At 40.2% G+C, this 24438-nt stretch overlaps 1 protein-coding gene across 5 annotated transcripts in view; it reads left to right on the top strand.

Annotated features, from left to right (window-relative positions):
• The window catches only part of ACSL4 (acyl-CoA synthetase long chain family member 4), a 133326-nt gene extending 110197 nt beyond the window's left edge, over nt 1–23129 (top strand). For all 5 annotated transcript variants that reach the window (XM_080795083.1, XM_080795080.1, XM_080795082.1 and 2 more), the window contains 7 exons: nt 736–875; nt 1791–1963; nt 3965–4039; nt 6521–6712; nt 7977–8091; nt 12428–12585; nt 21607–23129. In XM_080795083.1, coding sequence (XP_080651209.1) covers nt 736–875; nt 1791–1963; nt 3965–4039; nt 6521–6712; nt 7977–8091; nt 12428–12585; nt 21607–21764 — 1011 coding nt within the window. In that variant the 3' untranslated portion in view covers nt 21765–23129. The remainder of the gene's footprint in view (nt 1–735; nt 876–1790; nt 1964–3964; nt 4040–6520; nt 6713–7976; nt 8092–12427; nt 12586–21606) is intronic.
• Nucleotides 23130–24438: the final 1309 nt, after the last annotated feature.

The following is a 24438-nucleotide window of genomic DNA, read 5'->3' as shown; positions in this document are numbered from 1 at the left end:
TTATATTGATTGCTACTTCAAATATTTAACCAGGTATTTGTAAATAGATGTGCTTTGTGCAACAATTCTTATTAATTTGTGCTAAGTCATTTCAGGAAAACATTTAGTGATAGTCTGGGCCTTGTTGCTTGTCTGTTTTATTTTTTTAATGTACTATCTTGGGAGTCCCTATATCCCAAACCTAGTCCTACGTTTAATTTTCCAAGGAGCTGTGAGCAAGAATCCTATTCTTTTTTGTTGCCTTAGCTTCTATTGAAAGGGAATCAAAATATCTAAATTATAGGGACATAGAACTTTAGAAAACTGTATGAGTAAACTCTTAAGAAGCTCTGTAAATCTCTCTGCCATGCTCTAACAGTTACAAGATAGTAGTGAGAAAAACATCAAGATTAGGTTCAACTTGGTATTTTGGTGTTATTTGAAAATAAATGAATATATGTGAAAGAAAAGAATTAAAAAAGGTTTTTTATGTGGGAGGTGAATGAATTATTTACACTCTAGTTAGTTAACATTTAAAAAAAATTTTAGGTAAACTTAGTGTATAGAACTGAAAAACCCCTAGTCTTTTTGAAATAGTGAACAAGTAAATTCAGTGAAATTAATTATGTAATACACACATCCATTATACTGAAGACTTTTACCTAAGATGTTGTAAACAAGGTATCTTCAACTAAAGACTGTCTCAGTGTTGGTGTAATTCTTTTTAGATTATTCATTATTGTGCTTACCTTTTAGGAAATCATGGATAGAATTTATAAGAATGTTATGAGCAAAGTCCAAGAGATGAATTATATTCAGAAAACACTGTTCAAGATTGGGTATGATTACAAATTGGAACAGATCAAAAAGGGATATGATGCACCACTTTGCAATCTGTAAGTACATTTGATAGACTCTATAGTGTGAGCCTTTAGATCTTGTGTGTTTCCATCTGGAAGCTGAATAAGTAACTGGCAAGTTAAGTTAGTTTGAGCATGAGCACCATCATCATAAGGTTTGCATTTCTCTTTTATTCATTTCTAACCCTCATTGCTTACACAGCCAACACAGAGGACCCCAAGCTCCAATTGTGGTGATTTAATAGATTTAAATGATCAAGTAAATAGTTCAGATTCAATTATAAAATTTGGTCTTGTGAAGAAAAACTAGACTTTCAAATCAAGACATTTGAGTTTAAAAAAGGTCATGTCTAACTAAAAGTGATACTCAAGATTTTATTCTGCATAAAGTTTCCAATGTATTGTCTTCATAGAACAGTATAATAGGTATATGAATATAACAGCTATTTAAAGTGCAGTGCTAGGAGAGTGGAGATGGGGAAACATTTTTCATTAAGAAAAAGAGAAGTTGATAACTAAATGTTCTAAAGAGAGCTGTAATTTATTTCCTTCAGTGACATCATTTTCTTTCATTTACTGTATGTCAAACAATTTCCCAACACTGCACTCTTTTTTGCATTTTTAAGAGTTTCTCTGGCATTTTTAAAAATTAAAGTACAATCGACACATAATGTTCCCTTAGTTTCAAGCATATCACATAATGATTCAACCTCTCTGGATGTTATGCTGGGCTCACCACAAGTGTCACTACCATCTGGCATTTTTCTGACATTTTTTTCAAAGTGTTACTAGTTGTCACTTTGTTAACCTCTCATTAATTACCATCATGGTTCTTAAACAGGTGTCCAGCCAAGTTGAGCGGTCTTGCTCAGAGCTTATAAATTAGGATGTCACCAAGAATAACATATGCACACATTAAAACGATCCCTACTCCTTTTTCATTTTCTCAAGGTTACTGTTTAAGAAGGTGAAGGCTTTGCTGGGGGGAAATGTCCGTATGATGCTGTCTGGCGGAGCGCCACTGTCGCCGCAGACACACCGATTCATGAATGTCTGCTTCTGCTGCCCAGTGGGTCAGGGTTACGGACTCACAGAATCGTGTGGTGCTGGGACAGTTACTGAAGGTAAGTGTTGGTAACGTGGCAAATAATTCGATGTTAGTCGGTGCTGATAAAACCCATTTGCATTAGCTTTAGGAACTATGGTATTTTTATACCACATTATGTGATACCAGGTTCAGGGCAAACCTGAAGACTTTCAGTAACTTTTAATTGAACTATCACGTGTGACCTTTATTTTTAAGCCTTGTATATATTTATGCCATTTTTTCAGTCCTCAGAATTCTGTCACCCTGGGCCTTTAAACTTCTCTCTCCAAATGATTCCTTCCTCAGAGAACTGTACTCTTGGAATAAAGTATCATTTTCATGCTCCCTCTTGAATGCATGTTCCTGCTCTGACTTCTTGTTTGTTTTCTCTTCTGTCGTTTCCATCATCCCATGGCAGGGTTTCTCAACTTTGGCACTACTGAAATCCTGAACCAGAGAGTTCTTTATTGTTCAGGCTGTCTGGTGTGTCATAAGTTGTTCAGCGGCTGGATGGATGGATAGCAGGGGTAACTCACTCCTCCCAGTTATGGCAGTGGAATAACTGGAAACATTACCAAATATCCCCCGAGGGGCAAAATCATCTTGGGTTGGGAAATACTAGGTATGCTAATATTTGGGGGATCATCCCACTTTCACCTTAAGTTTATTATGTTCAGAATCATTGCCAACATCCCAGACCATCTCACCACCTCACAAATTGTGACAGTGGTCTTAGCATCCTTAAATTCCTTCAGAGCATTCACTTTAAAGTCATCTAATTAAATATCTTTAACTTGGATCGGATCTTCCCACTTCTTCACTGGACTGGTCCCTCCCTTCACGTCGCCTTTGGCATCCTGCCTTTTATTACTTCACACTGCTCTGCCGCAACAGCCTCTCCGCAGCTGTGCCTGCCTCCATGATCGCACTTTGGATTCATCGTGTGTACTTGTGTTAGACGCCTCCACCTCAAACACTGCTTCATTCCCAGCCAGCCAGGCTTTCTAGACGTCTTTGATCTGGCGCCATTGTAGCCATTGTCTTTTTCCATGATTTCTCATATCTCCTTGTACCTGGCTCTGCTCTCCAGACAAGCCAGTCTTCTTACTCTTTCTCATCTGGGCCTTCTTGCTTTCACCTCTCTGCAGCTTCTGTTCCCTTCTCTTAGAATGGTCACAGTTGGGCCTTTTCATGCCCAACTCCCCAATGAAGTCTTTCCCAGTTTTACATTGATCTTGCTAGTCTCTGAGGTACCGTGGTGCTCGCTTCCACGACTGTGCGCTTGAGTATTTAAATGTGCTCTAAATTGCTTCACATGCATTTTGGCTCAGGTAGGTTGTTTGTAAGCTTACTGAGGGCACATAACACATGTGGTCCTTTATGTGTTTCCTCTTTTCAGTATTTAATATAACGCTAGGTACATTACTGGCTATCTATAAATAATTGATTATGGATAGCAGGACTTCCAGCATACAGAAGGAGAATATCGTCATCATCATCATCCTCATGTTTGGTAAAAACATCTAACGTTCATCGAAAACTTAGTTTGTGCTAGGAAGTACTAAACTCCTTCCACGCATCATCTCATTTAATCCCTATAGCATATATCCCTATTAAGAAGTAGGTTTTCTTACTCTCCCCATTTAATAGATGAGGAAATGGAGGCTTAGTGGGGTTAAGTAATTTGTCAAGTTGCACAGCCAGTCAGTGAATGGTAGAGAAGAAATTCCACTCCAAATCTGTCTTACTGGAATCCTAGGTAGGTAATGGTGGAGCGAGCTCTCCTTTACCAGAGGGCTTTGTACTTAATTATCCGAAATATAGCCCGTGAGAAGCAAAAATGATGTAAAAACAGCTGGAATTGATTGCACTGTTGAAATGAGCTTGAAATATCGAAACCCTGACCGCACTTTGCACTGCATTCACGATGGCCTCTCTTTTGTCACCTGTGAGACTCTGGCTCGGACTCCAGTATTGCTGGTCTCACGTGGGTCTGAAATGTGGTATGCTAATATCTTTGTTTCATTTTCCCTCATAGTTACTGACTATACTACTGGCAGAGTTGGAGCCCCTCTCATTTGCTGTGAAATTAAGCTAAAAGACTGGCAGGAAGGTAAGAATTTTATGACAAGCTCCACTGGTTCTGGATATGCTGCACACCACCTTGAGCCTCAAGACGCCCAGTCCTTAAAGTGTTAGGGGGTCTGTGGTGGTGTGTGAGTCTTTTCTGCTGCTCATTCCCCATGCTTGCTTTCTCCTTGGTAACATCGTCAGGTTCTGAAGAGGAAAAGAAAATCTCTAGAATACAGGCGTGGTGATTCTGAACTTGAGAAAACTTGATGGTAAAGAGGAAAAACATTCCTAGTGGGCCATTCCCTAGGTTTGGAGAAGGAGATACATCCCATCTTTTGAAGCTCAACTTTGCTAGTGAGGAGGTTGGGGCTGGGAAATGAAATCCCAGATTGTTAGGGGATTGAGTGACTGATCACACACACACACACACACGCACACACACACACACCAACAACCCCTTAGCTTTTGACCCCAGCAAACATTTTCACAGTTGAGACTCAATTCTCCAGCTATTTGTATAATTTTATTTTTATATGTGACTACAAAGGGAAGCCTATGCTTTATAGACATTGGCAATAATCCTTTTTCTAAATCAGCTGAAGGCAAAAGTGAACCAGTGTTCCTGAAGAAATTGTGAAAAATACGAAATATGTGCATTAACTGCAAAATAATTAGCAGCCTGGCTTTGCCAGATGAAGCAAAATTAATTAAAAACTTACAATTTTAAAAGGGAATATTCACCTTGGGATGGAGCCATAGACTGAAAATTTAAAGGACCGGTTAGTTACCTTCTAGGACAATTCCCCTAGGTTGTTCAAACTCAAGAAAATGATTGGGCTTTATCTGACATAAACTTGAAGTCCCTAAAATTGTTTCTCTTCTTCGACTTTCTAAGGATGTATATTGTTTCAGTGCTCCACAAGCAATGGCCACTTAACCACATTTAAAATTCATTTGCATTCCCAAGAGTTTTGCATCTTGGGAATGAGTCCTCCTTTGGTCGTGACATTCCAATTCTAGGATAGAAATCTGGAGAGAATATAGGGAATATGGGTCTGGCTCTGTTGAGTCTCGGCATCACAATTGTTTTTATTAGATGGGTTATTTATGAGGCAGTGAAATCAGAGAAACGAGGTATATTGCTACAACTTGGTAAGGCAAATTTTGCCTCTGATTTTTGTTTCTGATTTTCTGGCATCGAGCCTTAATATTCATTTGGGGGAGTGGGTCCATTTGTACAAATGTATTTGGAATTTTTCTTGCTGTGAAGGAAACTTTGCTCTCTAGAATAGGAAAGATCTTAATGTTTTATGTACAGTGGGTTTTGTCCAATTCAAATACTGACTGGTTTAAAATTTTTAAGAGCAGCTTTAATTGTTTTAGGACATAAAATCCAATCAACATCTCAGATTATGAATTCAGATTTTTGTATATTTCCCTTCAAGTAAGCAAGTAAGCTCTATTCAGTAATAAACAGGTAATGAGTAGTGGTAAGATATTTTAGAGTTATTGTCAATTATTTCAGTGTTCTCACTTTTAAAGTCATGATTGGTCATAGGCAAAATTAAGAAAATAAAGTTTCCCTCCTTTTCCTCCTAGCCTCCCTTTCCCTCTTCCTACCTGCTCTCTTGTATTAAAACCTTAAAAAAGAGTGAGTGCGCGTGCACGCGCGCGTGCGCGCGCCAGAGAGAGAGAGAGGGAGAGAGAGAAAGGGAGGTACCTGGGTAGCTCAGTCGGTTATGCATCTGCCTTCAGCTCGGGTCATGATCCTGGGGTCCTGGGATGGAGCCCTGCATCTGGCTCCCTGCTCAGTGGGGAGTCTGCTACTCCCTCTGCCCCTCCTCCTACTCATGCGTGCACGCATGTGTGTGCACTCTTTCTCTCTCTCTCTCTCTGTCTAAAACAAAATCTTTAAAAGAAAAAAAAAGGAGAGAAAGAAACCCTAAGAGACCCTTAAGGATAGAGAGCAAACAGCTTCAATGGAGGGAAGTGGGTGAGGGAGGGGCTAGATGGGGGATGGGGATTAAGGAGGGCACTTGTGATGGGCACTGGGTATGTGTAAGTGATGAAACACTAAATTCTACTCCTGAAACCAATACTGCACTGTATGTTACTAACAAAAATTTAAGTAAGATTAAGCAAATAAAACCTCTTTAGGGAAACAATCTGAAATACATTGATGACCGCATACTAGTAACTTATAACAGCTTCAAGTGTTACCCTTCTTGGGGGTACTTTGGTCTTAACAGAGCTCTATGAAGCCCATTTCAAAGTGTGAAAATTTTTTCACATTGGGGAGGTTTGGCATAGTTGGTGGCTGGTGATTATCATCGAGCCTTCCTTGCTGCTTCTGAAATTACAGTTACCCATGGTCCTCACATCCATGTGAATAAATATAAACTAATATTCTCACCAGAAGTGACAGAAAATTTGATCCACAGAAACAGTGTAAGAGTTTTAAGAATTAATGCAAGTACATTCTATGTTAGAACAGTAACTAATTTCATTTAATGACTTCCAGGCGGTTATACAATTCACGACAAGCCGAACCCCAGAGGTGAAATTGTAATTGGTGGACAGAATATCTCCATGGGCTATTTTAAGAATGAGGAGAAAACGGCAGAGGATTATTCTGTGGATGAAAATGGCCAAAGGTGGTTTTGTACTGGTGATATTGGAGAATTTCATCCTGATGGATGTTTGCAGATTATAGGTCAGTGTATTCTCATTTTGCAAGAACACAAAGATTGCACAAAAGAGGGTTTTTTTTGGTCAACTACACAGGCACTGTATAACCATCTACTGTAACATACCCTACCTAGAATACCATAGAACACCACAGAATAGAATCCCTCACCACTTACCTCCCCACTCGAGAAGCAGTGTGGACACATTACTTTCCCTAGTGGCTATTTATATAGCCCCAGTCATCCTTGAACCTTAGAAAATTATAAATCCTCAATAGCAGTCCATTCTTCTGAGAATGTCGGTTGGTTTGACACTGCCCTCACTGAGCCAACTGAGATAGACTTTGAACTCCAAGAGAGCCTTTATGCTAGTCACTTTAAGCAGGCAGAACCTGAAAGTAAAATTCAACGAGCTAGCTGGCAAGGACCAGTCTGTAGGGTCCCAGTCCAGTCCTTTTCAAGCCATCAGATTTCCTCAGTTGTATCTCCAGTGGTCCATTTAAATCTGTCCCTACACCCATGCCTGACCTGAATATAGTTAGAGATCTTCTGGGAAAAGTGGTTCTTCATCTAGAAGTTAGATCTGCTGGGGAAATCCCCAGTAAGCATGGTTCAATCTCGAACCAATTCCTTCCCCTCCCCTGCTTTTTTTTCCCCCTTGATCCTTATTTGCCCTGGGATCAAAGGTAGTTTCTATGGGCATGTAGGGTGGGTTAGGCTAGAGGTAGGCAAGCCGGCACTCGTACGAAAGTCGTAAGGCAATGGATGATTACTCAAGCCATGCCATCCCATGCCAGGAGCCCTGTCATTTTAACAAGATGATGTCAAATATGGGAAATAGGGAATTCACACTAATTAATTGTGTTCCCTATGCCTGACATTGTGCTACATGCTTGTATCAATATCTCTGATCAAATTGAGGGTTGGAGAGGTCAGCTGATGTGCCCAGGCTCACGTGGCTTATAATGGGCCGAGCCGCCCATTCAAATCGAGTGCGCTGAGATTCTTTTCCTTCTATTCACTTGATTATGGTGGTTAAGATTATAATAAGATGCCGAAGCATTCTGTCTGGGGTCTAACATTTTAGCCAGTACTTCTTCAACTAGGTGTTTTCTTTTTAAGTGATGTGCATGGGCAAGCATTATATATAAGAAGATTTTAGGAGACTTTAGAAGAATTCTCTTTGTCAGTCAAGATGAAGGCAGTGAGAGTGAAAGAAAATCAGAATTGTGCATACCTTAATAAAATGGACTGTGGGTGACTTAACATTCCTCATTCTTCATCTTACAGATCGTAAGAAAGACCTGGTGAAGTTGCAAGCAGGAGAATATGTATCTCTGGGAAAAGTAGAAGCAGCACTGAAGAATTGTCCACTTATAGACAACATCTGTGCATTTGCCAAAAGGTAATTTTTCAAAAGTTGCATTTGTGCTTCCTTGTACTCACGGTAGAAGGACAACTGGAAGACATTTTGATCATTTCTAATCATAAGGGAAACACCAACATTTCATCAGCACTGGGGAATGTTAAACATTTCTGAAAGTTCACCAGCCTGAAGATTGTTTGAGATAACGGAGACATTTTTTTAAAAATATTTTATTTATTTATTTGACAGAGAGAGCACAAGTAGGCGGAGAGGCAGGCAGAGAGAGAGGGGGAAGCAGGCTCCCCGCTGAGCAGAGGGCCCGATGCGGGGCTCTATCCCAGGACCCTGAGATCATGACCTGAGCCAAAGGCAGAGGCTTAACGCACTGAGCCACCCAGGTGTCCCTAACGGAGACATTTTAACTAATTCTTGAACACCTACAACGTCTTGCTAAATTACTTAGCTGTGCCACAGAACTTACTTCATTGAACATCCTTAACAACTGAGATAAGTCATGAAGTAATTTTCCTAGGAAGTTCACACAGCTACTACAGGTTTTCCAAATCAAAAATCTAAGGGATTGGACCATTTTCTTTGTGTGTTAATAGGGTTTATTTTTAGGGGCTTTATCACACCCTTTAAAAAATGTAACTGTAGGGATGCCTGGGTGGCTTGGTGGGTTAAGCCTCTGCCTTTGGCTCAGGTCATGATCTCAGGGTCCTGGGATGGAGCCCCGCATCAGGTTCTCTGCTCAGCAGGGACCCTGCTTCCCTTCCTCTCTCTCTCTGCCTGCCTCTTTGCCTACTTGTGATCTCGTCTGTCAAATAAATAAATAAAATCAAAATGTAACTGTAAAAAAAACCCCACAGAACATAAAAGTTATCATCTTCACCATTTCTAAAAGTGTATAGTTGACTAGTGTTGTGTATATTCACATCACTGTGCAGTCAGTCTCTGGAACTTTTTATCTTGCAGAACTGAAACTTTCTAGATACTAAAGAACTCCCCATTTTCCTTGGCCCCAGTCTCTGACCCCCACCATTCTCCTTCCTGTTTCTGTGAATTTGACCAGCTAGATACCTCATATAAATAGAATCATAGAGTATTTGTCTTGTGACTGGCTTCCTTCACTGAGCATAATGTCCTCAGGGTTCACCTATATTGTAGAAGATGTCAGAATTTCCCTTCCTTTTTCAGGCTGAGTAATGTTCCACTGGATGGGGGTACCTGGGTAGCTCAGTCAGTTAAGCCTCTGCCTTTGGCTCAGGCCATGATCCCAGGGTCCTGGTATCAAGCCCCATGTTGGGCTCCCTGCTCAGGAGGGAGTCTGCTGCTCCCTCTCCCTCTGCCCCTCCCCTGGCTCATACTCCCTCTCTCTCTTTCCTCTCTCTCAAATACATAGATAAAATCTTTAAAAAATGTTCCATTGGGTGTATAGACCATATTTTGTGTATCTATTCATCCATCAATGGCCAACTTTGGTGGCTTCCACCTGACTATTGTGAATCCTACTGCTATGAACATGGTTATACAAATATCTCTTCAAGATCCTACTTTTAGTTCTTTCGGATATATACCCAGATGTGGGATTGCCAGGTCATATGGTCATTCCATTTTTTATCTTTTGAGGAACCACCATAGTGTTTACCACAGCTGCAGCACCATTTTTACATTCCTTTACATTTTACATTACATTACATTGCGCAGTGTTGACTGTGCAAGGGTTCACATTTCTCCACATCCTCACCAACACTTATTTCTCTTTTTTTGATAGGAGTCATCCTAATGGGTGTGAAGGCTGTCTCCCCGCTAATGATTAGTGACATGGAGCAGTTTTTCATATGCTCATTGGCCATTTGTGTATCACCTCTGGAGAAATGTCAAGTCCTTTGCTCATTAAAAATTTGTTCTCTCTTCTTTGCAGTTACACAATACAGTGTTATCCACTGTAGTCACCATGCTTTACATTAGACCCTCAGACCCTATCTATCTTCTAGCTGAAAGCTCGTACCCTTTTACCAACCCGTTCTTATTTCCCCCAGTCCCTGGCAACCACTTTTCTACGCTGAGTTTCACTTTTTTTTTTAAATAATTCCACATGTAAGTGATACCATGCGATATTTGTCTTTCTCTGGTTTATTTCACTTAATATGACACCCTCAGGGTTCATCTGTGTTGTCACAAATGGCCGAAGTTTCTTTCTCCTAGCTGAATGATGTTTCCTTGTGTGTGTGTACACACCCCACATGTTCTTTATTCGTTCATCCATTGACGAACACAGGTTGTTTCTATATCTTGGCTTTTGTGACTAATGCTGCAGTGAACATGGGAATTCAGATATCTCTTCAATATCTTTTCATATCCTTTGGATTTATATTTCTTTGTCCAAGCAATTGAATTGCTAGATCATCAGTAATTCTATTTTTTGTTTTTTGGGTTTTTTTTTTTTGAGGAACATCCACATTGTTTTCTATGGTGGCTGCACCAATTTACCTTCCCACCAACAGGGTGCCATGTTCCCTTCTCTCCACATCCTTGCCAACACTTGTTATCTCCTGTCTCTTTGATGATAGCCATACTGACAGGTGTGAAATGATATCTTACTGTGGTTTTGATTTGCATTTATTTCCCTGATGATGAGTGATGCTGAGCACCTTTTCATGTGCCTGCTGGCCATTTGTATGTTGTCTTTGGAAAAATGTCTATTCGCTTTCTCAACCCATTTTTTATAAAGATTTTTATTTATTTATCTGACAGACAGAGATCACAAGTAGGCAGAGAGGCAGGCAGAGAGAGAAGAAGGGGAAGTAGGCTCCCTGCTGAGCAGAGAGCCTGATGCGGGGCTCAATCCCAGGACCCTGGGATCATGACCCAATCCAAAGGCAGAGGCTTTAACCCACTGAGCCACCCAGGTGTCTCTCAACCCATTTTTTAATTGGATTTTTTCCCTCTTGAGTTGCAGGACTTCTTCATGCATTTTGGTTATTAACCCATTACCAGATAAATGATTTGCAAATACTTTCTCCCGTTCTATAGGTTGCCTTTTTTAAAAGATTGGTTTATTTATTTGGGGGGGAGGGGAAAAGGGAAAGAGAAAATCTCAAGCAGACTCCCCACTGAGCGAGGAGCCCAGTGTGGGGCTCAATGTGGGGCTGGAGCTCATGACCCTGAGATCATGACCTGTGCCACAATCAGGAATCAGATACTCAACTGACTGAGCCACCCAGGCACCCCTGTACGTTGCCTTTTCGTTTTATTAATGGTTTCCTTTGCTGTGCAGAGCTTTTTAGTTTGATATAGTGCCACTTGTTTATTTTTGCTTTCGTTGCCTTTGTTTTTGGTACCAAATCCAACAACACATGTTGTCAAGGCTGATGTCAAGGAGCTTACCCATACTCTTTTAGGAGTTTTATAAGTTTAGGTCTTTGGCCATATTTTAATTGGGTTACTTGGGTTTTCTTTTTTGCTATTGCGTTATAGGAGTTCTTTATATAGTCTAGATATTAACTTCTTATCAGCTATATGGCTAGCCAATACTTTCTCCAGCTCCACAGATAGACTTTTCACACTGTTGACTATGTCCTTTGATACGCTGAAATTTTAAATTTTTATTGTACTCCCATTTATCAGTTTTTTCTTTTGTTGCCTCTGCTTTGGGTGTCATATCTGAGAAAGCATTGTCAAATCCAGTGTCATGAATCTTTTCCCCTGTATATTCTTTTAGACATTTTATAATTTTACCTCTTACATGTTTAGTCCTTGATCCATTTTGAGTTATTTTTCATGTGTAGTGTGAGCTGAGGGTCCAACTTCATTTCTTTACGAAGGGATATCCAATTCTCTGAACACCCATTTGTTAAAGAGACTGGCCTTTCCCCATTGAGCGGTGATGGCACCCTTATTGAACATCATTTGACCATATGTGCAGGGATTTATTTCTGGGCTTTCCGTTCTGTTCCATTGGTTAAATGTCTATCTTTATGCTAGTAGTATGGATTTTATTACTTCTTTTTTTTCAAGATTTTATTTATTTATTTAACACACACACACACACACACACACACACACACACACACAGAGGGAGAGAGTACAAGCAGGGGGGAGTGGCAGGGAGAGGGAGAAGCAAGTGCCCTTCTGAGCAGAGAACCCAACATGGGGCTCGATCCCAGGGTCCTGGGATCATGACCTGAGCTAAAGGCAGACCCTTAACTGACTAAGCCACCCAGGTGCCCTGGGTTTTATTACTTCTTAATGAAACTGTAACACTTAACAGAAATATGTATTTGATATTATGTGTACTGTTCTAGTCGATAATGTAAAAATAATTGTTCTCAATGTTTTAATTTCCATTTTGTGTTATTTTCTAATTTTTTAGTGATCAGTCCTATGTGATTAGTTTTGTGGTTCCTAATCAGAAAAGGTTGACACTTTTGGCACAACAGAAAGGAGTGGAAGGATCTTGGGTTGATATCTGCAATAACCCTGCCATGGAAGCTGAAATACTGAAAGAAATTAGAGAAGCTGCCAATGCCAGTAAGTAAGAAATTGCTTGTCTACTAAGTACCTAGAAGTCATTTAATGATGTCTTATGCATTAGGCTCTTTGAGATGTCTCTCTATTTTGTTTTCATAATAAAGGGTTCTTAAAACCTGCATCTTGAAAAAATTTATATATATACATATATATATAAATTTCATATATATGCATGTTATATATATACATTAGTGTGTATATATATGTGTGAGTATATATAAATATAAATATATATATATATATAAATGTATTTGTATGTTGGAAAGATCCTTAAATATCATATAGTAGAAAAACTTATCTAGTTCTTTGTTGCATGTTACAACATCCCAGCTAAGTGGTCCTCTAGCCTGTATTTGGAATGGTCCGTCTTTGTTCTGATAGTTCATGATGGGGTGCCCTGGTGTGGATCTCTTATCGTTTATCATTGCATATGGTTACTTGGTGTGCGCCCTTTCAATCTATAGATCTCTGCCCTTTAGTTCCGGGAAACATCCAGTCATCTTTTTTTGTTTGCTTGCTCGCTTTTTTTATGGCTTTTCTCCCCCAAGTTCTGTGTTTGTGTCTTTATCTGAGTCTACTTTTATATGACTGTTGGACCTCTTGTTTTCATCCTCTAGATTTATTATCCTTTTTTTCCTTTTGTTTTCTATCTTGTCCTTTTTGTTTTATATTCTGGCAGAATCCTTCCACTTTGTCATCTCTCTGTCTATTGAATTTCCAACTTCCAGTGTCAGAATTTTAATTTTCAAGAGCTCTTTCCTCTTTTCTCCATGTTCTTTTAATAGCATCCTATTGCTTTTTTATGAATGCACTCACTGTGTTGCCTCTTATTCCCCTGAGGATGTTCAAGGGATTCCTTTTCTGTGTATTCTTCTCCTGTTATTGTTCATTTCCTACAAGCTCCACTTCCTGCTTGCTTTGGTCATAGCCTCTCCTATACCCGAGGTCCCTGTCTGTCCATTCATACTTGAGAACGAGGCACTAAAATAGTGTTTGGAGAGCTCACTGGGCTTCACTGAGAGGTTATTCAAAGTTAGTATCTGAAGTCATCCCATTTCTGTAAAGATTTCTTGAGTCTCTTGCCTGGAGGATAGTAGCATGACTGCCTATTTGGGGACCCAAAGAGAAGAAATTGGAAAGGGGCTGAGGGTGGGGTGGGTGGCTCTTACCCTCACAGCATCCTTTTGTTTTCGGCTCTGTTCCCTCCGTTTGTCATACCAAGTGTTCTTGGAGTCCAGAGTCTCTCTAGTTCAGCCTTTCCAAAAAGTAAACCTGTTGCCATCCTGCCTGGGGATGAAATGAAATTCATCCTGCCTTTTTCCTCTGAAAAAGGGCTGAGGGCCAGGACTCTCTTTTCAGTGTATCCCCACCTCTGTCTTCAGAGGCATGGGCTCAAAAGGTCCATTTGCCTCTCACTGGTGTCCTCTGTTGGCAGTGAGCTTTTATATCTTTCTTTTTTCTTTTTTCTCTTTTTGGCAGTTAGCTTTAAGTCCGTCAACTCTCCATCAGTTACCGCTAGTCCGTTTGCTTTGGGTCTTCCAAAATTTTGTTGAACACTCACCCAGTGTCCTCTTTCTCTCATCTCAGCTGTTTTCCTTGTGGTTACTACCTTTTCTAATTTAAAAAATTATTTTAAACTGCTTAAATTACTTTCTAAGGGAACAGAGGGAAACTGTGAACTCTTCATGTTTGTGTTTTTTAAAGATTTTATTTATTTATGTGACAGAGAGAGACACAGCGAGATAGGGAACACAAGCAGGAGGAGTGGGGGAGAGAGAAGAAGCAGGTTTCCCACCCAGCAGGGAGCCCGATGTGGGGCTCGATCCCAGAACCCTGGGATCATGACCTGAGCCAAAGGGAGACGCTTAACAACTGAGCCAGCAAGGCACCCAACTCTTCATGTTTAATAGGAAGCTATTAACCTAGTTTTACCCTGTTGCTTCCCGTCCTAAAAAATGAAGACATCATTTTCCTGATTAGGTTATGTATATTCATCATAAAATACTAGACAGTATAGAAAATTGTAAAGGAGGAAGTAAAAAAATCACTTTCCAGTAGTTATCTTTGGGTGGTAATGTTACATTGTTAATGGTATACATACCCAGCCTGTCAGCATCAGTGATATATTTCTAAGTCAGTAGATAGAGAATTGCATTGTCATTTTCAATAGCTAAATAGTTTTCCAGCATAGGAATATCCACTTAAGTCTTTGTTGGATTTTAGGGTGAGTTCCTCTCCCTTGCAACACACTATAAACAAATGTAACATATTATCATGTATATTTATTTATTTATTTATTTAGTATGAATCCCTGGAAGTGGAATTTCTGAGTCAAAGAAAATGTATATTTTAAAGGCTTGTTTCCAACTCTGTTGCCATATAAGTTCCTTGTCTCTCAGAAAACCTGTAGACATGTTTATACTTTTATCTGAGGTATATAAGCACCCCTATTTCCCTAACTAATATACTATAATTTATTCTTTTAAATGAACTATCTAGGTTCCACTTACTCGTTGATAATATTAACTACCAGGTTGAAATTAAAAAAATATTTTTCCCCAAGAAGAACATTCTTTTTTTTAAAGATTTTGTTTATTTATTTGAGAGAGAGAGGGAGAGAGTGAATGAGCATGAGCAGGGGGAGGGTCAGACAGAGAAGGAGAAGCAGGCTCCCAGCTGACCCGGGAGCCCAACGTGGGGCTTGATCCAGGATCCTGAGATCATGACCTGAGTTGAAGGCAGACGCTTAACCCACCAAGCCACCCAGGCCCCCCAGCTCCGCCAAGAAGAGCATTCTTATAGTTAACTCTAGACACTATCAAGTTTTAAATGACAGATGGCCTATTAACAGATACAAAATTAAGTTTATAACCCTAAAAATAGGCACTTACTGTTTTTTTCTTGAAGATGGCTTTGTTAGTTATAGTATTATTGATATACCACACTTTTTATACTACTGTCACTGGGCTCCCAGAATTTTCTTTGCTACAGATCCTAATTTTTTTAAAATTCACTATTTCAAAAAGTATTTCAGCTAATAGGCTGTTATTCTTAGTCACTCTCTGAATGTACCGATGGGGAAAATGCAACTTAAATAATTTGTCATTGTGCATTTCACTGTGTAAAAGCAATAATGGGGAAAGTCAACCTGGATCACAATCAGGTGAAAAATGGAATAAAATTCTAGGACCTGCTGGGTCCTCATAGCTTTCCGAGACTGAGGCGTGAAATCAAACCTTTGATGATTTCGATAATACACAATAATCATGAGCTTCAATGTATAAATCCTAGTTTTCCTGTGCCACAAAATACTTATCTTGCCAAAGTTTTGCTTCCAATGACAATTTCAGAGACTGAATGCAAAAAGTATAAAATAGTCTTGGTTGTATTCAGCTAAATCTGCTTGAAATCATACATCTTTTATAGATGGCCTCTTCATGTTTTACATAGAAGCATGTGGTACCTAACCTGACCTAGCGTGGGTGCAACCGCACAGCAAAGCCAGTCACTGAGACAGCGAGTGCACAGGAGGGAGAGGGCTTATTTGAGAGGCAGCCGAACAGACAGACAGGAGGGCAAGTCTCACATCCACCTCCCTGAAGGGGGAGAGCACAGGGTTTTTTCTTAGTTTTTTGGTATTTCTATTTGTTTTTTCAAATAATCATAGTGGTTGGCAATACATACATACGGAAGAAGTGGGGCGCATTTGCGACTCGTAATGAGGAAAGACAGAGCTTGCGCATTGAGCAAACAGGTAACATACATCTCATCTCACTTTGGGGTAGAGACTTAACATTAAAGTGAGTCAAAATTTGGCCCCTGCCTTCAGGAGGTCATCTTAGGACAAGGTGAGGGGCTAGGTGCAAACTCTGTTAACCAGTATAAACTGGATGGGCTCTCGGGCTCCTTATCTCCGGGAAGGAATGTATACAGAGCCTTGCTTGTTCATAGGCTGAAACCATACCCATGACCTTCAGTTTATGCCTCTGCCAAGGGGGCTAGTGGATTTGTTGTTGGGGTCTGGAAAGAAGGAGTAGCTAATTCAGGAGAAACAGGTCTCTGAAAAACAAGTTCGAAATTTCCTGTTTGTTTCAGCCTCATTGACCTTATGGGCATGGTTTCACTTTCCCTTGCTTTATAGTCATTCCTCGATCTTGAGGGAATTGGGACAGTGACCACTCTGGCTGCTTCCTGCTGGAAAAGGGCACAGTTTCTAGATTTGAGGAATGAGGCAACTTTGTACTTTCTTAGAAAATTTCCTGGTACTTGGCTTAATATGGACATTTGGCGCAACCAATATATTAGTTCCTTTTTTGATTGTTTTAAAACCATATTTGAAAGTATTTTTGATTATTACATATCTAGTTAATGTAAAGTAAATAATGTAAAGATAACCCAAATCTTAATAGTCCCTGTACCATTGACCTAATGCCTTCAGGGTTCCAGGAAATGTGTCCAATAAACCAGTCAATTTCCACACACCTCTGGGGAAATTCCTGGCAGCCAAGTGGCACACTCTCTGATTTTATCTGAGTGAGTTTTACTTAGGTCAGAAGGATTATCTCAACACTGCAGGCTGGTTAGAAATGGCACATATCCTAGCCTGTTTTGCATGGATGATACAGTCTCGAGCAATGTGACCATCAACCACTACCCCAGCTAACAAATCTATTTTCTTTTTGTTGGGCAACAGTGACAAGAGCAGTTTTGTTGGTGAACATGCCTAAGGTGATAGAAAGATTCTTCCTCATGTGTTCATGAGCCCTGATTCCCCACCAGGGTAAAAACGTTCTCCCCAACAAACATCAGATTCTGTCCTCCTGGTAGGCAGGAGGTGTCGATTCCCTTTTTGTTTGATGAAAAGGTTTAAGGGGGTTAGTGCAGTGACTGGGTTCCTTGAGATTGTGTCTAGGGAAAGGGGGGCCAAAATTTTAAATCAACAGATTTATCTTCCAACTGCCAAGACACAGCTCCCCCAGATCTGGTTAGAAGTAGTGGGGAGATCCCCCTTTAGACCAAGATTTTGCTTAGAAAAACGTCACACAGATTGTGCGCATTGTTCCCTTGTAGCTGGAGTTGTGTAGTGGACCTTAGGGAGGAGGTGTGCTCCGCATCTCATGCAGCAGTCTTAGAGAAGGTCAGTTCAGTTAAACGGCTGTCTCATTTCGGGAGGTGGTGGGGTAGGTGGGCTTTCAAACTTAGGCCTATATTATGCAAGCGGTCAAGGAACTAATAAGTGACATTTCTCTGGAAACAAAAGGAAAATAGACGTTAGTGGTTGGGGGAGAGGATAAACCCCCTGTCCTGAGTCCTGAGAGCTGCCAGTGAGATGGTTTCTAGATACCAGGTGTGAAGCATCTTTAGCTGGAGGGAGGGCAGGCGGTGGCCGCCGGACAGATTTCCCTGGCTTGCCATTCTAATGTCTCTGGTGATCTTTCCGAGTGGCCCATGCACAGCAGCAGGTAAGAAAGTTGTCTAAAGTTGAGCCGCTGTGGCCGTTTCACTGACATTCATTTCAAGTAGCCTAGCATCTGTTCCTGGGGCTTTAGGAAAAGGGCTGTTTTCGTTTTAAATCATTTCAAGTCAAGGGACTGGGAGAAAGTTGGACGCCTTGGTTGGAAGGGTCATAGGTAGATACTCAGGGAGACTAGGTGAAATCAGTACCCGGCTGAGTTTTATAGGGAAACAACAAACACTCAAAAACAGTTAATCAGAAGTAGCATCCGACATCCACAAAGCCTTTTTTATTTTTATTTTTTGAATTTTATTTTAATGCCAGTATATTTAACATACAGTGTTATGTTAGTTTCTAGGGTACAATATAGTGATCCCACAGTTCCAGATGCCTCCCCATAACTGAGCTGTAATGTTTCAGCAGGTAGACATGGTTAATTTGAGCAAGTTTCATGTTCCTTTACTACCTGTTCAGGAGAGGACAAGGTTTTTTTGTTTGTTTGTTTGTTTTTAACATTTACAGGGGTTGACGTTATATACATATTGATGAAAAGGGTGGGGGAACATGACTCTTTTTTTAAGGTTTATTTATTGAGAGAAAGAGTGTGGGGGAGAGAGGAGAGGGAGAGTGAGTGTTAAGGAGACTCCATGCTGAGCGGGGAGCCTGAGACGGGGGCTGGACCTCACACCCCCGAGATCACGACCTGAGCAGAAACCAAGAGTCGGATGCTTAACCGACTGAGCCACCCCAGCACGGGAAACTTAACGATTCTTAAGAAAGATGGAGCGTGGACTTTTTTTTTTTTAAAGATTTTTTTAATGTCTTTATTTGACAGACATAGATCACAAGTAGGCAGAGAGGCAGGCAGAGAGAGAGAGGGGAGGAAGCAGGCTCCCTGCTGAGCAGAGAGCCCGACGCGGGGCTCGATCCCAGGACCCCGGGATCATGACCCGAGCCGAAGGCAGAGGCTTTAACCCACTGAGCCACCCAGGCACCCCTGGAGCGTGGACTTTTGAGCAAACATTTGTAACCTGTATGCTGTGTTGTTGGGGATAGAGACTTAATATTAAAATGAGGCAAAATTTGGTCCCTGCCTTCAGGAGGTCATCTTAGGACAATGTGAAGGGCTAGGTGCAAGCTCCGCGAACCAGTATAAACTGGATGGGGTGTCGGATTCCTTATCTCTGGGAAGGAATGCTTGCAGAGCCTTGCTTGTTTACAGGCTGAAACCATACCCTTGACCTTCAGTTTATGCCTCCGCCAGGGGGGCTAGTGGATTCGTTGTTGGGGTCTGGAAAGAAAGAGTAGCAGATTCGGGAGAAACAGGTCTCTGAAAAACAAGCTTGAAATTTCCTGTTCATTTCAGCCTCATTGACCTTATGGGTATGGTTTCAGGTGTAGGTAGTATCTGTCTTAAGAATACAAAGTAATAGGGGCGTCTGGGTAGCTCAGTCAGGTAAGTGTTGGACTCTTAATTTGGCTCAGGTCATGATCTTGGGGTCATGGCATGGAGCTCCAGGTTGGGCACTATGCTAGGCATGGAGCCTGCTTGAGAGTCTCTCTCTCTCTCTCTCTCTCTCTCTTGCTCTCTCTCTCTCTGCCGCTACCCTCTCCCTACCCGCTCATAGGTGTACTCGCTCGCTCTCTCTTAAATAATAATAAAGTCTAATTTAAAAGAGAAGGATATAAATTAGTAGTTTTGTGGTTATTTGATAAAGACCAGTGGCTTGAAATGTCGGTATTTGCTACCACCTACAGGCTCTGTTTCATAATGTAGGTAATTCCGATAAAATGGCATGCATAAAATACTGTTTGTTTTTTCTTCCCCCTGCTCTTTCTCACTTGCTGGCAGTGTATCCTGTTTATAAGAAACTAGGTGATTGCCCATTGTTCTCTAAAGCTTGTGGTACTAGATAATATTTAGGAGTTCCCAAAATGAAACCTCTCATGTAGCCTTTTCCCCCCTTTGAACAGGAATTTAGTTAATAAAAATGAAATATAGTGACTTTTATGAATAGGGCCTATGTAAATAAGGAAAGGAATATGAAATAAAAGGTTCTGGAGCCAAATCTATACTTGAGAATGGAAGTGTTTCTTTGAGAACCAAATGTGAGCTTGGGGAGCAGATGGATTTACTTTGGACCCCTCCCCTCCCCATAACTGAGCTGTCATGTGTCAACAGAACAGATGTGGTAAATTTGATCAAGTTTCCTGTTCTTTTACTGCCTTTTCGGGGACAACTTTCGGGAATTTGGTTCTGTGTAATTTGAAGGATAATTTTTCCACACTCAGCTATTTTTCTCTCATTTTAATGAGAAATTCAGTAATCAAAGCAAGCTATCCTAAACCTCCAGGCCAGTATTAGGTCAAAAACTTCCATGAATTTGAGGTTTTGGCACCTGTCATGGAAACCTAGTTGTTTCTAAAGTCACCCAGGCTGGTTAGCGGTAGACTACCCATGCAGGTCCATGTCCCTTCACCTCATGGCATGTGAAGTAAAGCTCCTCTGTAGCTTGACATTGCCGTTAAGGGGCCGTCAAGATTTTTGGGATGAGCCTGTATTAATAGTAAGTGGCTTGAGGGGATATAATTGAATTTAAAATTACAGAGTACTTGATTGATTGATTGCATGGCCTCATTACCTCTCTCCGCACGTGCTGAGTTGTTTAATTCTGATACGGTACGTGCTGTCTCACATCCTTATGCCACTGAAGTGTGAAATTCACCATCCCCCTTTTGATTCTTCCTTGAGTGTCGAATACAGCTCCTGAAGAACAGTTGTCTAGAGGCGTAGTTTTCCACAGAATGAATGAATACATACATCCACATTTATTGAAGGCTCTTGATGGAGCCCCATGGATGGCAGGGAACAAAAGACCCCTGCTTGCATGGAGCTTGTGTTCTAGTAGGTCAGACGGAGACATATAATCTGTGGGCTGGTGAGAAGCATTCTGAAGAAAGTGTAATGTCCGGGGCGCCTGGGTGGCCCAGTCAGTTGGGCATCTACCTTCAGCTCAGGTCATGATCCCAGGGTCCTAGGATCGAGCCCTGCCTCTGGCTCCCTCCTCAGAGGGAAGCCTGTTTTTCCTCTCCAGTCTGCTCCCCCTGCTTGTATTCCCTCTCTTGCTGTGTCTCTCTCTGTCAATTAAATAAATAAAATCTTAAAAAAAAAGAAAAGAAAAGAAAGTGTAATGTTAGAGGATAGAGAGGCTAAGCAGACACAGGGACTCCTGTTCTGAAGGGTCCAGGAGGCCTTCTCTGAGGAGTGGCGTTTGAGCAGACACCAGATGGAGTAAGAAAGTGAGCTAGGCAGCTACCAACAGGGAAGACGAGCGCAGGCAGAGGAAATGACAAATAGGAAGACTCGAAAGAGGAGGGTGTCTACATATACAATAGAATAAAAAAAAATGTGTGGGCTAAAACTACATGCAACTGAAACGATTTATGTACACTTCGAGAACTCTACAATGAAACTGAGATTGTAAGATACTGGCACCCTAAATTAACCAACCCTTCCCCTCTCCCCTGTCCCTCCCTCTCTCCTACCTCCCCGCTTCTCATTTCAGTGAAATTGGAGCGATTTGAAATTCCAATCAAGGTTCGCCTAAGTCCAGAGCCATGGACGCCTGAAACTGGTTTGGTCACAGATGCTTTCAAACTGAAGAGGAAGGAGCTGAAGAACCATTACCTCAAAGACATTGAGCGAATGTACGGGGGCAAGTAGAATGCTGCCTCTCATTTACAGCTGTGCAGGAGGTGGCTTGGCAGGTTTTCAGTTCTAGAGTTTTAAGCCTTGTTGAGCTGTTCGAATGTAAGGGGTATATCATTCTAAAGACATGGTAATTAAAAAAAAACCCAAAGTGATTAAGATAGTCGTTGAGTCTACTTTAACTTAGTTTTGCCTAGTTCTCATGTGGCTGAAATTGAGAAGTTGTTTCCCTTTAGCTGTGTTATTAATTTTAGAGCAAAAATTCTGTTTTAAAAATTAGCCTAAGATACGCTTGTTTTCTTAAAGGAAAGTAATGTGGAACAAAATAAATTGGAGTAGAATATAGTTTGTGGCAATTTGTATCTTCCAATGTCTGTTGTCTTCCTAGTTCAGAAGAAGCTTAAAATACTAAGCATGACAAAAAAATATGTATTAACACTACTCAAAGCAGGAGTTCTGCAGGGCTTTGAAATTCTCTTCCAACCATTTCTCATGAAGGCAAAATTCAATCATAATATAATAGAATCAAATAGTAGTACCTTGGAAACCATTTTAGGATTCATAATTGTTGGCATAAATTAGACATAGAATCATTGTAATATTGTGAATAATTACAGTGCCCGAAGTCTGAGTACAACAACGTTAAACACACCAAAAATATTTAGTAATATATTTTTAAAGGGAAATTGAACTGCTTTTCTGAAACTTGGAGGTCTTAAAATCAGTAACTAATTATTTGAATGATTAAGGGTAAATGATGTTAAAGACTGCCAAAAATTGTCTGTCTTTTCAAAAGAAAAAACTGAGACCAAGAGTAAGATGATAAAAAATGAATCCAATTTTAACAGGAAGCACTTTCTTTGTTGGAAAAGGCGAAAGCATCCTAAATATTTAGAATTCTGATCCTTGCATAGCACTGAACCTAGGAAAGGATTTCAATTTGGAATTTACCTATGATAACAGGGATTGATTTGAAAATTTCCTCGTATTAAATTACACTTGGAACTGAAGGTCTGTTTGCTGTTGCTGATTTGATTCTTGATCCGTAGTTTATTTCAGAAAGCCTTTCATTTAGCTTTAATGTGAGCAAAGCGGGTTATGATGACTGACTTCCCCAATATCTTGTTTGGATCTCTGAGTGATGACTTAACATGGATGAGTTTGGGGAAGTGACAGGGAAAGAACACACTGTTACCACTATTTTCCTGATTGTGTGAAAAGTTTAGAAACTGGAAATGCTCGATTTGGGCAAAGGGAAGATACTCAGTAAGGGACTGATACTTGTGCAGCGATTTGGCATGTGGGCTTCTTTTTGACTCTTTCATTAAAATCTGGGATTCTAGATCTGACAGGTTTTCACACTTGAACCATAGTTACTGTAAAAAGCAAAAATTCTTAATACTGTTATTCTTTGCACTTTTTTCTTAATCATTTTATACACACACACACACACACATATATGCATATATATATATATGTTGCTTACATTGCTTTGTACAGATGTGGGCCACCACTGCAATTAAATACATTCTTTTTTGCTCTAAGATATTTATAATAAAAATATTTAAATATTATGTATATGGTGGTGAAAAGGAAAAATAAATAATCTGGTGTTATTATAAGCAAGAATGAAGGTTTTTGTAAAGATTTCTGTTCAGTGTTCTGCAGTGTCCAATTCGAGGCAAGTTCTCTCTGAAGTTATATGTATGTGAGTATTCTCATTTTTCCCAACTTGCCTTGGAAGCGTGAAAAACCATTGTCATCAAGTAGACTACTATTCAGCTTCTACTGTTCTGGCCCACTGTTGATCCTTCAAGGATGAGTCCCTTAGATTTTTTTTCAATATGTGAATTGTTTTCCCATCTGGAATGGTGATTTCAAATATGTGAATGCATGCATACTCCCGTGTTTGCACCCCTGCCCTGTCCCATCTCCTGAAAGCTAGAACACTGCCAACTAATCTGTTGTATAAGGTCCTTTAGAAACATGGAATCAACACTTAAAGTTGGGTGCTGCTAATTCTTTGAGAAAATCCAAATATTGTTAAGGGACCAAGGGAGATGCCACTACCCTCCTGATTTTTCATCAGAAAAAAAAAATACATGGTTATGTAAACTGATCTTACCATATTCATAGTGACTTTTCAAGTATTTGAGCCTAAAGATTTTAATCCTACATTTTTATACCTGTTTAAATTGTTCGCTGTTATGACGTGTCAGCCATCAAATGAAGTTGTACTTTTAAAATTTACTACAGTTCTGTACATTTCTAAGTTGAACACTTGTGACTTTTGCTTTAATGACATGAAAATATCTTGCCTCCCTGATACTTGTATTGCTTCTTTTCTTTTTCTTAGAGCAGAGGTATAATTGTATAGCTTTCAGAACTGAGATACAGGTAAATGATTCAAAGAGTCAGAAGTTAAGGAGAGGAATGTTTCTTTCGGGCATAAAGGCTGATTTAATAATAATCCTTGCCTGTGTTTTTCTGATAGCATATGATGGATATGTCTGAGGTGACAGAATGAGAACAGGTTAATGATTGTGTCGTATTTGGAACTCCAGAGGAATATTTTAATTTTCAAATGTAGTTACAAATTAGAATGTATTCATTTTTTGTACTTTCTGTTAAAATGCATGATCGCGGGATTGTTACTTCGATTTTTGTGTTTATTCCTAATGAAAAGCTT

Source organism: Martes martes, assembly GCF_963455335.1.
Source record: "Martes martes genome assembly, chromosome: X".
NCBI classification, from domain to species: Eukaryota; Metazoa; Chordata; class Mammalia; order Carnivora; family Mustelidae; genus Martes; species Martes martes.
The sequence above is the reverse complement of the archived record's forward strand: the minus strand, read 5'-3'. Positions and strand labels throughout refer to the sequence as shown.